The 14,735-nt window shown below is 59.8% G+C and overlaps 2 protein-coding genes across 2 annotated transcripts; one reads left to right on the top strand and one right to left on the bottom strand.

The window, feature by feature from the left end:
* Positions 1 to 178: 178 nt before the first annotated feature.
* CISD3 (CDGSH iron sulfur domain 3) lies at positions 179 to 2,124 on the top strand. Its single transcript, XM_071577534.1, has 2 exons — positions 179 to 443; positions 997 to 2,124. The coding sequence occupies exons 1-2, from the start codon at positions 234 to 236 to the stop codon at positions 1,174 to 1,176; spliced, it is 390 nt and encodes a 129-aa protein (XP_071433635.1). The 5' UTR covers positions 179 to 233; the 3' UTR covers positions 1,177 to 2,124.
* Positions 1,921 to 14,528, bottom strand: PCGF2 (polycomb group ring finger 2). Its single transcript, XM_071577533.1, has 10 exons — positions 14,384 to 14,528; positions 10,122 to 10,261; positions 9,782 to 9,878; positions 8,234 to 8,289; positions 7,972 to 8,022; positions 7,781 to 7,889; positions 7,568 to 7,616; positions 7,307 to 7,405; positions 6,226 to 6,306; positions 1,921 to 4,693 (listed from the first exon to the last, which is right to left on the bottom strand). Exons 2-10 carry the CDS (start codon positions 10,231 to 10,233, stop codon positions 4,364 to 4,366), a joined length of 984 nt encoding a protein of 327 aa, XP_071433634.1. The 5' UTR covers positions 10,234 to 10,261; positions 14,384 to 14,528; the 3' UTR covers positions 1,921 to 4,363.
* Between the last annotated feature and the right edge of the window lie 207 nt (positions 14,529 to 14,735).

The following is a 14,735-nucleotide window of genomic DNA, read 5'->3' as shown; positions in this document are numbered from 1 at the left end:
CGGGAGCATCACCGGGAGAAGCGCATGGAAGAAGAGCTGGGACCAGCATCAGGAGCATCACCGGGAGAAGCACTGGAAGCAGAGCCAGGAGCATCACCGGGAGCATCACCGGGGGATGAACGCCGTAGGAACCCTCCTGCACGACAACCCCGCGCTCCCGCCGAGCCCGCCCGGCCCGTCCGCCCCTTCCGGCGGCGCGGGAGGAGGAGCCGCCCGGGAAGGTGACCGGGAACATGCGGAGGGTGAGCTCAGCCGTGCTCGGGGCTCTGCTGAGAGCGCCCGGGCGCGGCCCCGGGGGTCGGGACCCCTCCGGGGCGCTGCGGGTCCCCTTCTCCGCCGGGACGCCCCCGCAGCCCGTGGTGGCCGCCAAGGAGCCGTTCCCGGTGGAGCTGAAGGCGGGGAAGACGTACGGGTGGTGCTCGTGCGGGCACAGCAAGCGCCAGGTCGGGCCGGGGGGACCCAGGGGGGCTCCGGGGCATGGGGGGCTCAGGAGGGGCCGGGGGTCGGGAGGTCCGGAGGGCTCCGTGTGCTCCAGACGGGCCGGGGAGCTCCAGTGAGACGAGAAGGTTTGGGGAATTCGGGAGGTCTGGAGCGCTCCGGGGCATGGGGGGCTCAGGAGGGGCCAGGCGTCGGGAGGGTCCGGGGGGCTCCGGTTACTTCGGGTGCTCCAGAGGGGCCGGGGGGCTCCGGTGAGGGGAGTCGGGGAGGTCTGGAGCGCTCCGGGGCATGGGGGGCTCCGCTCCCGCCCCCAGCCCGGGATGTGCGGAGATGCCGATGGGTCCAGGGCAGGACCAGCCCCCCCAGGGACCCCCCCCACTCCCGCACTGGGAGGTTTTGGAGGGTCGAGGCGCTGTCGCCCTCCCCGGCCGCTCCCGCCGCCCTCCAGTTCCCGAAGGATGCGCTCCCGTGGGTGGGATGGAGGGGTCGCGCCCCCCTGTGTCATACCCAGCCAGGCACCCCCAGACCCCCCTTTACCCCCTCCCCGTTTGTTTCCAGCCCTTCTGCGACGGCTCCCACAAGACGGCGGCCCCGGGCATGGCCCCGCTGCGCTTCACCCCGCAGGAGGATGGCACCGCCTGGCTCTGCGGCTGCAAACGCACCCAGAACCCCCCGTACTGCGACGGCACCCACCAAGGGCAGGCGGTGCAGGGGGCCCCGCTGCCCACCCAGCCCTGACGCGGCGGGCACGGAGCCCACCGGAGCTCAGGACCACCAGGATGTGCCTCCCGCTCTTGGGTATGGAGGGGGGAGTGGGGAGATGCTCAGCTCCCGCCTCCATTAAATCGGAATTTCTGAGCCCTGGGAGCTGCCCCCGCTGCAGCAAACCAGCCCCCCCATCCCCTGGGGCAGGGAATTTGCCTTGTGCCCACCTGGGCTCCTGCCAGAGGCTCAGCAGTGGCTGGGAAAAAAGTAATCCTGTGGACAATGGGATTTTCCAGAGTGGTTTTGCGTTGCCAGAGCTGTGGGTGTCCATCAGGATGCAGGAGGTGGGAATTGGGATGGAGGGACCTGTGGGATGTGGGGCAGAAGGACCTGTGGGATTTGGGATGGAGGGACCTGTGGGATGTGGGGCAGAAGGACCTGTGGGATTTGGGATGGAGGGACCTGTGGGATTTGGGATGGAGGGACCTGTGGGATGTGGGGCAGAAGGACCTGTGGGATTTGGGATGGAGGGACCTGTGGGATTTGGGATGAAGTGACTTGCAGGATGGAGGGACCTGTGAGATTTGGGATAGAGGGACCTGTGGGATGTGGGGCAGAGGAACCCCACAGGATTTGGGATAGAGGGACCTGTGGGATGTGGGATGAAGTGACTTGCAGGATGGAGGGATCTGTGAGATCTGGGATAGAGGGACCTGTGGGATGTGGGATGGAGTGACCCACAGGATTTGGGATAGAGGGCCCTGTGGGATTTGGGATGGAGTGACCCACAGGATTTGGGATGGAAGGCCCAGTGGGATTTGGGACAGAGGCACCTGGAGCTGCCCCTGCACGGGCAGGAAGGCCAGTTGGCAGCATTTATTACATTTCCAAAGCTGTATCCATACAAACGTTTGACCAAGAACAATACCTGGATATCGGGATATATTACAGGACATTAAAACGTCGAACAGGATGCAAACATACAGAGCCATTTGGTTTGTACCACAGCGGGAAAACCAAAACAAACCCACGCCCCGACCCCACGGAACCCCTCGGGGCAGCCCCTGCCGCCTCCCGCAGTCCAGTCTGGCCTATGTACAAGGAGAAAAGGGGGTGAAAGCCGAGCCAGAGGGAGCCCCCCGGGCAGCCCCCGCCCAGGGGAGGTCACAGGAGGCAGAGGTGGCCCCGCAGGGACCCTCCCCGGGCTGTGCTATAGGCGGGGCCGTGCTGGGGGGCAGCACTTCCCAAGACAATCATTCCCAATGAAAAGCTGCAGTAACAACATCGTGTTTCCTGCCCTTTGGAGTCGGGCTGCCCACACAATTCCCGTGCCGCTTTCCTTTGGTTCTCCCCGTGCCCCGGGGCCGCCGGGCACTGCAGGCACTTGCTCATTTTGTGTCCTTCATCCCCTCCCCAGCAAGGACAGGAGAGGCACCCCCGGGATCTGCATTCCCTGGGGCTCGTGTGCTTTTTTTATCCGTGTAGAAAGTTGGTCCCTTCCCCAGAGCTCCCGCCCCAAACACGGCAGGACCTTCCCACACTCGCCCCTCACCGAAGCCTCCTGGCTAAAGGCACTGTAGTCTCATTTTTAGTATTTTATTTTATTAAAAACCCAATGTGAGGGCAGGAGGAGAGGGTGGGAAGGACTGTGGGGAGAGGGGGAGACCAAGACTAAATGCTTGGAAATGTGGCGAGCAGGGAGCAGCATCCTGGGGGTCCCACACCCCCTGGGGGTCCCACACCCCCTGCGCTTGAAACCCTCAGAGTCCCCAACCATTTGGATGCCCCCAGATCTCCCAGGGGTGCCTGGAGCTGTTGGCACCCCAGGGAGGAGAAAATATTCAGGAGGGTTGTGCTCCAACCACCAGGGGTGGCCCTTTGCCACCAAGCTGCAAGAAGAGATAATTTTTAAGCTGGAAAAAGCCCAAAAAAGAACTTACTGTGCAGAAGGGAAGTGTCTGTGCGAGGCTTTGCCTGGTCAGAGGCTGAAACAGTGTCCAGAAACCACAGGGAAAGCAAAGACCCCAAAACATGCCTGGCAGAGCTGGGGGTGAGGGAACACCTGGGCCTCTGGTCAGCTACGGGCACCACGGGGCAAACCTGGTGCCCAAAAACCCCCAAATAAACACAAAGCCACAAGAGAACAAACCAAACCACAGCATGAGGAGGCTGAAGGGCAGTTTTTGGCTTTACCTGTGCTTGGCCCTTACCTGTGCTTGGCCCTTACCTGTGCAGCCAGGAGTCCCCACTCCCAGCCCTGTCTCATTCCGGGTGGGCACGAGCAGAGAGGGATGAGGAGAGGAGGGAAAAGTGTTAAGGGAAAACCAGCAGGGGATGTGGCAGCTCCTGCGTGGCTCCCACCTCTGGCATGCAGCTCCCAGGAGGCAAACCAAGCTCCAAAACCAAACCAAACTCCAAACCAAACTCCAAACCAAACACCAAACTCCAAACCAAACATCAAACTCCAAACCAAGCTCCAAAACAAACCAAACTCCAAACCAAACATCAAACTCCAAACCAAACTCCAAACCAAGCTCCAAAACAAACCAAACTCCAAACCAAACTCCAAACCAAGCTCCAAAACCAAACCAAACTCCAAACCAAACATCAAACTCCAAACCAAGCTCCAAAACAAACCAAACTCCAAACCAAGCTCCAAAACAAACCAAACTCCAAACCAAACTCCAAACCAAGCTCCAAAACCAAACCAAACTCCAAAACAAACCAAACTCCAAAACCAAACACCAAAACCAAACTCCAAAACCAAACCAAACTCCAAACCAAACACCAAACTCCAAAACTAAACTCCAAACCAAACTCCAAAACCAAACCAAACTCCAAGCCAAACATCAAACTCCAAAACAAACTCCAAACCAAGCTCCAAAACAAACCGAACTCCAAACCAAACACCAAAACCAAACTCCAAAACCAAACCAAACTCCAAACCAAACTCCAAACCAAATCAAACTCCAAACTCCAAACCAAATTCCAAACCAAACTCCAAACTCCAAACCAAACACCCAAACAAACAAACAAACAAACAAAGGACATTTAAAAATATCCACCCACATTTCTGTGTCTTATTTGCATTTTAAATTAATCTGCTCAGTCAATAGAAAATAAGTATGTATAATTCTTCTCCCTATGTACACATATATATTTATATAGGTCTATGTATAATATCTATATAGAAAGCCCAGGCAGGCAGTCCCTGGGGGGTTCAGCTCAGGGCTGAGGCTGAGCTGCCGTTCACAGTCGTTTTGCGGCACCGGGCGGGGGTCGGTGCCAGGGGGTGGCAGTTCGAGGTGCCATTGAGGCCGGTGCCGGTGCCGGTGCCGGTGCCAGAGCTGGGGGAGCCGTGGGACGGGGTGGCAGGGCTGGGCAGGGAGGAGGAGGTGGCGGGCAGGGTGGCAGGGCTGTGGGCTTTGTCGCTGCCCGACTCGCACTCGGAGGCGCCGCTGGTGTTGGTGCCCTCGGAGGGCACGGGCTGGGAGAGCTTGAGCCGCTTGCAGGCGGGTTGGACGCGGTACTTCAGAGGCAAGGGGCCGTTCTGTGGGGGCAGAGGGGCACAGCTGGCACCTCCCAGTGCCCCACGGCACCCCAGGGTATCCTACAGCACCCCAGGGCACCCCAGGGCATCCTGTACCATCCTACAGCACCCCAGGGCACCCCAGGGCATCCTGTACCATCCTACAGCACCCCAGGGCATCCTACAGCACCACAGGGCATCCTGTACCATCCTACAGCACCCCAGGGCATCCTACAGCACCCCAGGGCATCCTGTACCATCCTACAGCACCCCAGGGCATCCTACAAAACCCCAGGGTATCCTACAGCACCCCAGGGCACCCCAGGGCATCCTGTACCATCCTACAGCACCCCACGGCGCCCCAGGGTATCCTACAGCACCTCAGGGCACCCTAGGGCATCCTGTACCATCCTACAGCACCCTACGGCACCCCAGGGCATCCCACAGCACCCCAGGGCACCACAGGGCATCCTGTACCATCCTACAGCACCCCAGGGCATCCTACAGCACCCCAGGGCATCCTGTACCATCCTACAGCACCCCAGGGCATCCTACAAAACCCCAGGGCATCCTGTACCATCCTACAGCACCCCAGGGTATCCTACAGCACCCCAGGGCACCCCAGGGCATCCTGTACCATCCCACAGCACCCCACGGCACCCCAGGGCATCCCACAGTACCCCAGGGCACCCCAGGGCATCCTGTACCATCCTACAGCACCCCAGGGCATCCTACAAAACCCCAGGGCATCCCACAGCACCCCAGGGCATCCTGTACCATCCTACAGCACCCCAGGGCATCCCACAGCACCCAAGGGCACCCCAGGGCATTCTACAGCACCCCAGGGCATCCTATGGTGCCCCACAGTACCCCAGGGCACCCCATGGCATCCTACAGCATCCCAGGGCATCCTACAAAACCCCAGGGCATCCCACAGCACCCCATGGCATCCTACAGCACCCCATGGCACACCACGGCACCCCATGGCATCCTACAGCACCCCATGGTGCCCCAGGCCATCCCACAGCACCCCATGGCACCCCACAGCACTCTGAGCAACCCACAGCACCCCATGGCATCCTACAGCACCCTATGGCATCCTACAGCACCCTGTGGCATCCTACAGCACCCCATGGCACCCCATGGCATCCTACAGCACCCTGTGGCATCCTACAGCACCCCATGGCACCCCATGGCATCCTACAGCACCCTGTACCATCCTACAGCACCCCATGGCACCCCATGGCATCCTACAGCACCTCATGACACCCCACAGTACACTGTGGCACTCCATGGCACCCACAGTACCCCATGGCACCCCAAGGCACTCACAGCACCCCAAGAGCAACCCACAGCACCCCAGGATGCCCCACAGCACCCCGTGGCACCACTGTACCATTGGCACACAGCTTTTGAAGTTCTTAATTTAAGGTCTGAAGTTTGATTCTGAAACTTTTTAAGGTCCCCAGTTTTGGAGTTTTTAAGCTTTTTAATGCCTCAAAAGGACATTTTTCCAGCCTTTCCCAGGGCAGGGGAGTGGCAGCCCCACTTACCCTCCTCCAGGGATAGATGTAGGCAATGTCCATCAGGGTGTAATATTCCTTCAGGGGCTCATCTTCATACAGCACTTCCACCTGGCCAGGTGACACAGGGGACAGTGTGAGGCCCCCAGGATGGGGACAGGGGCAGTGCCAGCCCTGAGAGCCACTCAGGGGGTGTCAGGGCTTTGCCATCCCTGAGTGGCTCTCACAGAGCTCCTGGTTACATGGAACAGGCCTCAAAGGATGGATCCAGCCCCAGGGAAAGGATGGATCCAGCCCCTGGGAAAGGATGGATCCAGCCCCAGGGAAAGGATGGATCCAGCCCCAGGGAAAGGATGGATCCAGCCCCTGGGAAAGGATGGATCCAGCCCCAGGGAAAGGATGGATCCAGTCCCAGGAAAGGATGGATCCAGCCCCTGGGAAAGGATGGATCCAGCCCCAGGAAAGGATGGATCCAGCCCCAGGAAAGGATGGATCCAGCCCCAGGAAAGGATGGATCCAACCTCAGGAAAAAGACAGATACTGCCCCAGGGAACAGATAGATCCAGCCCCAGGGAAAGGATGGATCCAGCCCCTGGGAAAGGATGGATCCAGCCCCAGGGAAAGGATGGATCCAGCCCCAGGGAAAGGATGGATACTGGCATGGGAAAAGGATGGATCCAGCCCCAGGGAAAGGATGGATCCAGCCCCAGGGAAAGGATGGATCCAGTCCCAGGAAAGGATGGATCCAGCCCCTGGGAAAGGATGGATCCAGCCCCAGGAAAGGATGGATCCAGCCCGAGGGAAAGGATGGATCCAGCCCCAGGGAAAGGATGGATCCAGTCCCAGGAAAGGATGGATCCAGCCCCAGGGAAAGGATGGATACAGCCCCAGGGAAAGGATGGATACAGCCCTGGGGAAAGGATGGCAGAGCAAAGCCATTAATTTGGGAGAAGCAGACACAGTGACTGTAGCAGGGGCTGTGACACAGGGTGGCCAAATGGCATCACAGGGAAATGTGGGCAGCCAGCAGACCCAGGTCCCCCCAGGTACCCCCAGGTGCCCCCCAGGTGCCCCCCAGGTGCCCCCCAGGTACCCCCAGGTGCCCCCTCACCTTGTACTTGCTGGGAACATCCATCTTGTTGCGCAGGAACTTGGCCAGGTGCATGACGGTCATGGCAGCAGGACAGCGCAGGAACCGCAGCCCGTTGCCCTGGGGCGGGGGGGACACGTCACTGAGGCCACCAGGCAGGGCATGGGCAGCTGCCACCCCCTCCAGCAGGACCTTTGGGGTGCCCTCCTGTGCCTCCCACACCCCAAAAGCCCCGGAGGCAGCTGGGCAGGGAGATCTCCGTGTCAGTCCCACCACACTCACCTTCTCCTTCTCCAGGTCTCCATTCTCCAGGGTCCCTTTTTTCTCCTCTCTTGGGGGAGGGAAAGGAAACACAGGGCAAAGTTTATGGGGGAATAAAACCTTAAGGTCCCTTCCAACCCAAACCATTCTGGGATTCCACAATCTCAGCACCAGAGTGGGGACAGAGGGAGGGAGTTTCTTCCCAGAGCTTTGGGAGCAGCCCAGAAAAAGCACCTGGAGCCTTCATAGAACTCTATGGACAGGCTGACGATCTCGTCGTCCGTCAGGTTCCCCTTGTCCTGCTCAGCCACTTCCCCACGATCCTCGTTGGAGCCGTTGGGAACTGCAGGAGCAGAGGGAAGGAGAGGCTGAGCCCCTGTGTGGGCACAGAGGGCACGAGGAGGTCCCCAGGCTGTGCCACTCACCCTCTGCCACGGGATACGCTGCGTAGAAATCCCGGCGCCGCTTCATCTCATCTGAGGGAGGAGGAGGAGGAGGAGGAAGGTAAGGGGGGAACAGCTCTCCAAGGGGGCAAAGAGAGGGGGGAGAGAGGACCCTCTGGATTGCCCACCCCATCTGAGCACACACACATTGTCCTGCTGCCCCTGGGGCAGTGGAAAATCCAGGGGGTGGGTTCACAGGGGGTGGGACTGAGCTCCAAACCCCCCCAGTTAGCCCTGGCTGTACCTTTGAACAGCCCCGGGACCAGTTTGTACACAATGTCCTGAAGGGTTTTGTCTGACCTGGAGGGAGAAAAGCAGGAAAAGAGCGAGACATTAATGGGATTAGGGAGCAGTTTATTCCCAGGGCTACTGGAAGGTGCCCCACACCTTGTGCCCCCTGTTCCCCATCTCCCTCCTGGAAAATTCCCACCCCAAAGCCCCAGTTCCCCATCTCAAGGCCCCAAATCCCCAATTCCACATCCCAAAGCCCCAGATCCCCATCCCATGGTGATACAACCACCCCTACCCTCACCACAAAGGGTTAACTCTGGAAAAAACGGAAATAAAACCATCTCAAAAATCCTTGTAATTGGTAGGGATGATGACAGCAGGATTTGGGGCCAGGATTCATTTCAGTGGTCAAAACAATCACAAAAACACACTGAGAATTTAAAAAAAATGAATCTAAGAGCAGTAAATATTTCTGCAAGTTTTAATTTGCATCTAATTTTATTTTTGGACTCCAAAGATTTATTTTGGAGCTGCAGAACAGGGCTCAGGCTTTGATTTCCCCCCGTGGGAAGGAGGGCAGGGCAGTGCCCACTGTCAGGCTGTTCTATGGGAAAGTGGATTCCCTAAAATGTGAATATTTCAAGGCAGGACCTCCCAAAGCACCCCCAGGAACCAGGGAAGCTCCAGTCCCATCCTCAGCCAGGATTTTGCTGGGAATGTGGCACAACTGAAGACCTCAAACCCAAAGCAAGAGCAGAGGGCCTGGTGAAAAGCCAATTATACCTGCAATTATTTCCATTTCATAATGAGCCCTTTATTTGAAAGAAAAACAAATGACTCTGCCCTGTGTTATTTTTAGCCCAGCCACGTCTTTCATCCCGAATTCCTCCCTGACGTCACTCTGGCTCACGAGGCCCCACTGTGATTTTATTTATAATAAACACCCAGAGAATTCACTGTATAATTTACAGCAAGTCAATTAAGAGCAGCCTCAGCTGCTTCACTCCCAGCTCTGCCATGAGCCAGCCCAGTGTGCTGGCACTGGGGGCACTGGGGCACACCCAGGTGTTGGCACCTGGATTGGGAAGCAAAGGTGCAGGGGGTTTTCTAGGGCACCACACCTGGATCAGGCCCCTCCAGGATCGTGTTTTCCTCAAGTTTTCCCAATTTTTCCCTACACTGGGAGCAAACAAAGGCACCTGGTGCCACCAGGGCACCCAGGGCTTGGGGACACGGGCACAGCAGTGCTGGATCTGTCTCCACACCCAGCCATGGATGTGCTGGAGGAGCCGTGGGAGCTGGAGTGTAAATATTTCATAGTGAACCAGAAAGGGAAAGGAAAAAAAGGAGGCAGCAAAAGTGTTACTACAGAAACGGATTTACACGGAAAAGGCTAAAAAAAACCGCAGGGTAAAAAAGCGCCGAGTGATGCATCCCGTGGTTTCCATGCCAACCACCTGCAGAGCCAACTCCACAACTGGGCCTGGATTTCCCCAGCCTGAGGGAGCCAGGGCGAAGCCACTGGCACCACACACGGGCACTGGGTGCCCCCCGAGCCCACCTGATGCTGAGGAGGGGTCTGGTTTTGTGCACTTGGACGTCGCACATGGGGCAGTACTTGTTGGTCTCCAGGTAGCGAACGATGCAGGTTTTGCAGACTGTGGGCAGAGACTCGGCGTGAGCAGAGGGATGAGGGGGCACAGCCCCTGTGCCAGCCCCGGGGGGGACCCCTGCACTCCCCCTGGGCACAGGAGCCATGCCCAGCCCCATCCATCACCCCACAGCTCGGTGTGGCAGCAACCCCGGGCACGGGATGGGTTTGGGCACCCTGGGAGGGGGTCGGTGTGGCCCCACCACCCTCTGGGGGGCGGGGGGCACCCCTGGGTGCCCAGGGCACTCACAGGAGTGCAGGCACTCCACGATGGTGGTGGCGTCGATGAAGTAGCCGCCGCACAAGGCGCACATCAGGTGGGGGTTCAGCTCCGTGATCTTTATCCTGGTGGTCCTGTGCATTTTGGAGCAGCGCCGTGGCGGGTCCTCCCTGCAACAGCACCCACAGGGGGGCTCCAGGTGCCACCCAACAACCTCTGCCCCGCGCCTGGGTCTCACGGGGGTGCCCAAGGGGGGCCCCAACATGCTGAGACACTTTCGAGTGGGAACAAACCCCTCCTGTCAGCCAGTCCTTGCCTGGAACTCCCATCTGTGCACACACACAGACAGACAGATACACAGACAGACAGACAGACAGACACAGACACACGCACAGACACAGACAGACACACAGACAGACAGACAGGCAGACACACACAGACACACAGACACAGACAGACAAATACACAGACAGACACACAGACAGACACAGACACACAGACAGGCAGATACAGACACACGGATAGACACAGACACACAGACACACACACAGACACACACACAGACAATCACACAGACAGACAGACACACAGACACACACACACACACACACAGACAGACACACACACACAGACACACAGACAGACACACAGATAGACACAGACAGACAGACAGGCAGACACACACAGACACACAGACACAGACAGACAAATACACAGACAGACACACAGACAGACACAGACACACAGACAGGCAGATACAGACACACGGATAGACACAGACACACAGACACACACACAGACACACACACAGACAATCACACAGACAGACAGACACACACACACACACACACACACACACAGACAGACACACACACACAGACACACAGACAGACACACAGATAGACACAGACACACAGACAATCACACACACACACACAGACAGACACACAGACAGACACACAGACAGACACAGACACACGCACAGACACAGACAGACACACAGACAGACAGACAGGCAGACACACACACACACACAGACACACAGACAGACACAGACACACAGACAGGCAGATACAGACACACAGACAGACACACAGACAGACACACACACAGACACACACACAGACAGACACACAGACAATCACACACACATAGACACACGCATAGACACAAAGTGTATTTTGTGTTTGTTCCATGCAAAAGGCATTTCCAGCCACCATTCCACTGTTTCTATAGGAATCCCTGAGCCCTGTGTTGGCCACCTGCCCACAGGCAGAACTCCTGGCAGGTGTGCAAGGCCAGGTGTGCCCACGGGGCACGGGCAGCGTCCCCCAGCACGGGGGGAGGACACAGGGAATCGCTGCCTTCCTGCTCTGGCACTTCCACATTGACAATGGGAGACGGCGGAGCCCGAAATCGCTGCAGTTTTATTGTTTCCATGGCAACCCCAACACTTGGAGAGGAGCCAGAATATTATTACAACCATCCGAGGCGAGGGGGAGAGGAGAGAAGGATCCCTGGGATTGGGTAAATGAACGTGGGCACGATGGCAGGGCCAGGGCACCGAGAGGGACACCCGTGTGCGCCCACCCAGGGGGAGACACGTGACACGTGCACACACGTGTACACACATGTACACACATGTACACATGTGCACACGTGTACACATATGTACACATGTACACACATGAACACACATGAACACATGGACACACATGTACACACGTGAACACACATGTACACATATGTACACACATGTACACACATGTACACACATGAACACACGTGTACACACATGAACACACATGTACATACGTGTACACACGAGCACACGTGAACACACATGAACGCACATGTACACACATGTACACACATGTACACACATGTACACGCATGACCACACATGAACACACATGACCACACATGTACATACATGTACATACATGTACATACATATACACACATGAACACACGTGTAAACACATGTACACACATGAACACACGTGTACACACGTGCACACACGTACAAACATGTACACACATGTACACAGAGGTACGCACATATACACACATGTACACACATGTACACACATGTGCACACATTGACACACAGGTACACATGTACACAGGCACACACTGGTACACACCTATACACAGGTACACACATGTACATACATGTGCACACTGGTACACACAGGCTACCCTTACACACATGTATCACCCCACAGGTGCACCTGCACCAGGAATGGGGCACCAGTGGGAGACTGGGATGGAGATGCTGAAGGGATGGGGACACCACTGGGACCGGGATGGGGATGCTGCAGGGATGGGGCCACCACTGGGACTGGGATGGAGATGCTGAAGGGATGGGGACACCACTGGGACTGGGATGGGGATGCTGCAGGGATGGGGACACCACTGGGACTGGGATGGGGATGCTGCAGGGATGGGGACACCACTGGGACTGGGATGGGGATGCTGCAGGGATGGGGACACCACTGGGACTGGGATGGGGATGCTGCAGGGATGGGGACACCACTGGGACTGGGATGGAGATGCTGAAGGGATGGGGACACCACTGGGACTGGGAGGGAGATGCTGCAGGGATGGGGACACCACTGGGACTGGGATGCTGCAGGAATGGGGACACCACTGGGACTGGGATGGAGATGCTGCAGGGATGGGGACACCACTGGGATCAGGATGGGGATGCTGCAGGGATGGGGCCACCACTGGGACTGGGATGGGGATGCTGAAGGGATGGGGACACCACTGGGATGGAGCCCTCGAGACACTCCTGTGCTGGAGGGGTGGTGACCAAGCCGAGCCTCAGGGTCCCCTTGCAGAGAGGGCTCAGGGGCACCGGGGTGCATCTTGTTGCCCCTGGGCAGGTGCCCCCAAGCCTTGAACAGCCCACCGGTGATGATGGGGGGTCACTGCCAGCCCCCTCTCCATGCCCGGGGGGGCCACGGTCCCCTGTCCCCTGCCACGGGGATGCCCCACGCGGGGCCGCGGGCCCCACGCCGGCATTTTGGGGGGATTCTGCAGCTTTCGGCGCTCGCAGCCGCCAATGGCGGCCCCGGGGCTCGGCGGGAGGGGGGAGCCCGAGCCACCGGCGCAAACCGGTTCTAATAAACCCGGTGAAAACCACCGCGATTTCCTGACGCGGGGGGGAACAAAGCCCCGAGCCCCCCGCGCCCCGGGACCCACGGCAGCCCCGGCCCCGCTGGAGCCCCCGGGGCCGCCCCGTCCCGCCGTCCCGAGCGGCTCCCGCACCCCCCGCCGCGACCCTCGGGGTCTTTTGTCTCCGTGGGCGGTGGCCCCGCACGGTGTCCCCCCTTTTGCAGCCCCCCCGGCCCAGGCACGCGTGGGGAAGGACGTTTCAAAGTCACCGGTAACTTGGCCCCGAGTGGCCGCCCCCCGTCCCCGCGGGACCCACCGGCGGCGGCGAGCCGGGGGTCGGGAACAAACCGGGACGGCTCCCCCGGCACGGCCCGACCCCCGCACGGCCCCCACGGGCCCCCACGCACCGCGGACACGGACGAAACGGCCCCGGAGCGCGACCCCGCGCCCGCCGGGACCCCCCGCCGCTCCCGGGATGCGGGACGTGGGCACCGGGATGCGGGGGGGAAAAGCCCCGCGGGGAGGGCACGGACACGCGTGTCCCACACAAGGACATGGACACACACCCGGTCCCGGCGGCGGGACCTGTGCGCGGTGCGTGACACCCACCGGGCACGGACGCGCGACGGGCAGGGACCGGCGAGGGGCACGGACAGGGGGTGGGCACGGGCACGGGACGGGCACGGACACGGGACAGACACTGACACGGGATGGGAACGGGATGGGCACGGACGCGGGATGGGCACGGACACGGGATCGGCACAGCCACGCGTGACCCCGCGCTGAGCCCGGGGGGGCCCATTCCCCGCAGGCATCTCCCCCGCCGCGCTTTGGGGACACGCAGCCCCGACTCGGGGGCGCCGCGCCTGGGGCAGTCCCGGTGGTCCCGGCGCGTCCCCCCCGGTGCCCGCAGCCCCTTTGTGCCAGCCCGGCCCAGCCCACCCCGGGGGGGTCCCGCCGTCGCAGCGCTCCGAGCCCGGGCAGGGCGGGGCGGCATCCCCGGGGCTGTCGGGGGGTCCCGGGGCGGGCGCGGGGGGGTCCCGGGGCGGCGGGGCCGCGGCACAAAGCGGGGGGAGGCGGCATCGGCCATCTTTGAGCGCGGGGCGAGGCGGGCGCGGGGGGGCCCCGCGGCGGGGCCGCCCGGGGGGGTTACCGGGCCCGGTCCGTACCTGGTCGGCGGCCCCGCGGCCGCCCCTCCGTCCGGCTCCGCTCGGCTCCGCGCTGCCGCCGCGGCCTTTTTTTTTTTCCCTTTCCCTCTCGCTCTTTTTTTTTTCTTTTTTTTTTTTCCTCCTTCCTCCTCCTTTTTTTTTTATTTTTTTTCCTCCTTTTTTTTTATTTTTTTCCCTCCTCCAGCCGCCGCCAGGCCCCGCCCGCCTCACGTGACCCTCATTCCTTTGGGGGGTTGCGGAGGAGGGGAATGAGGGGGCCGAGGTTGGGGGACCCCCATCCCGCCGCCCCGACCCCTCCCGGTGCCCCCGAGGGTCCCGCCGCTGCCCCCGCCTTGTGCCCGGCGAGGAAAGG

This window comes from Pithys albifrons, chromosome 25, assembly GCF_047495875.1.
Source record: "Pithys albifrons albifrons isolate INPA30051 chromosome 25, PitAlb_v1, whole genome shotgun sequence".
NCBI classification, from domain to species: domain Eukaryota; kingdom Metazoa; phylum Chordata; class Aves; order Passeriformes; family Thamnophilidae; genus Pithys; species Pithys albifrons.
Note: the sequence above shows the minus strand (reverse complement) of the source record. Positions and strands in the feature narration are given on the sequence as shown.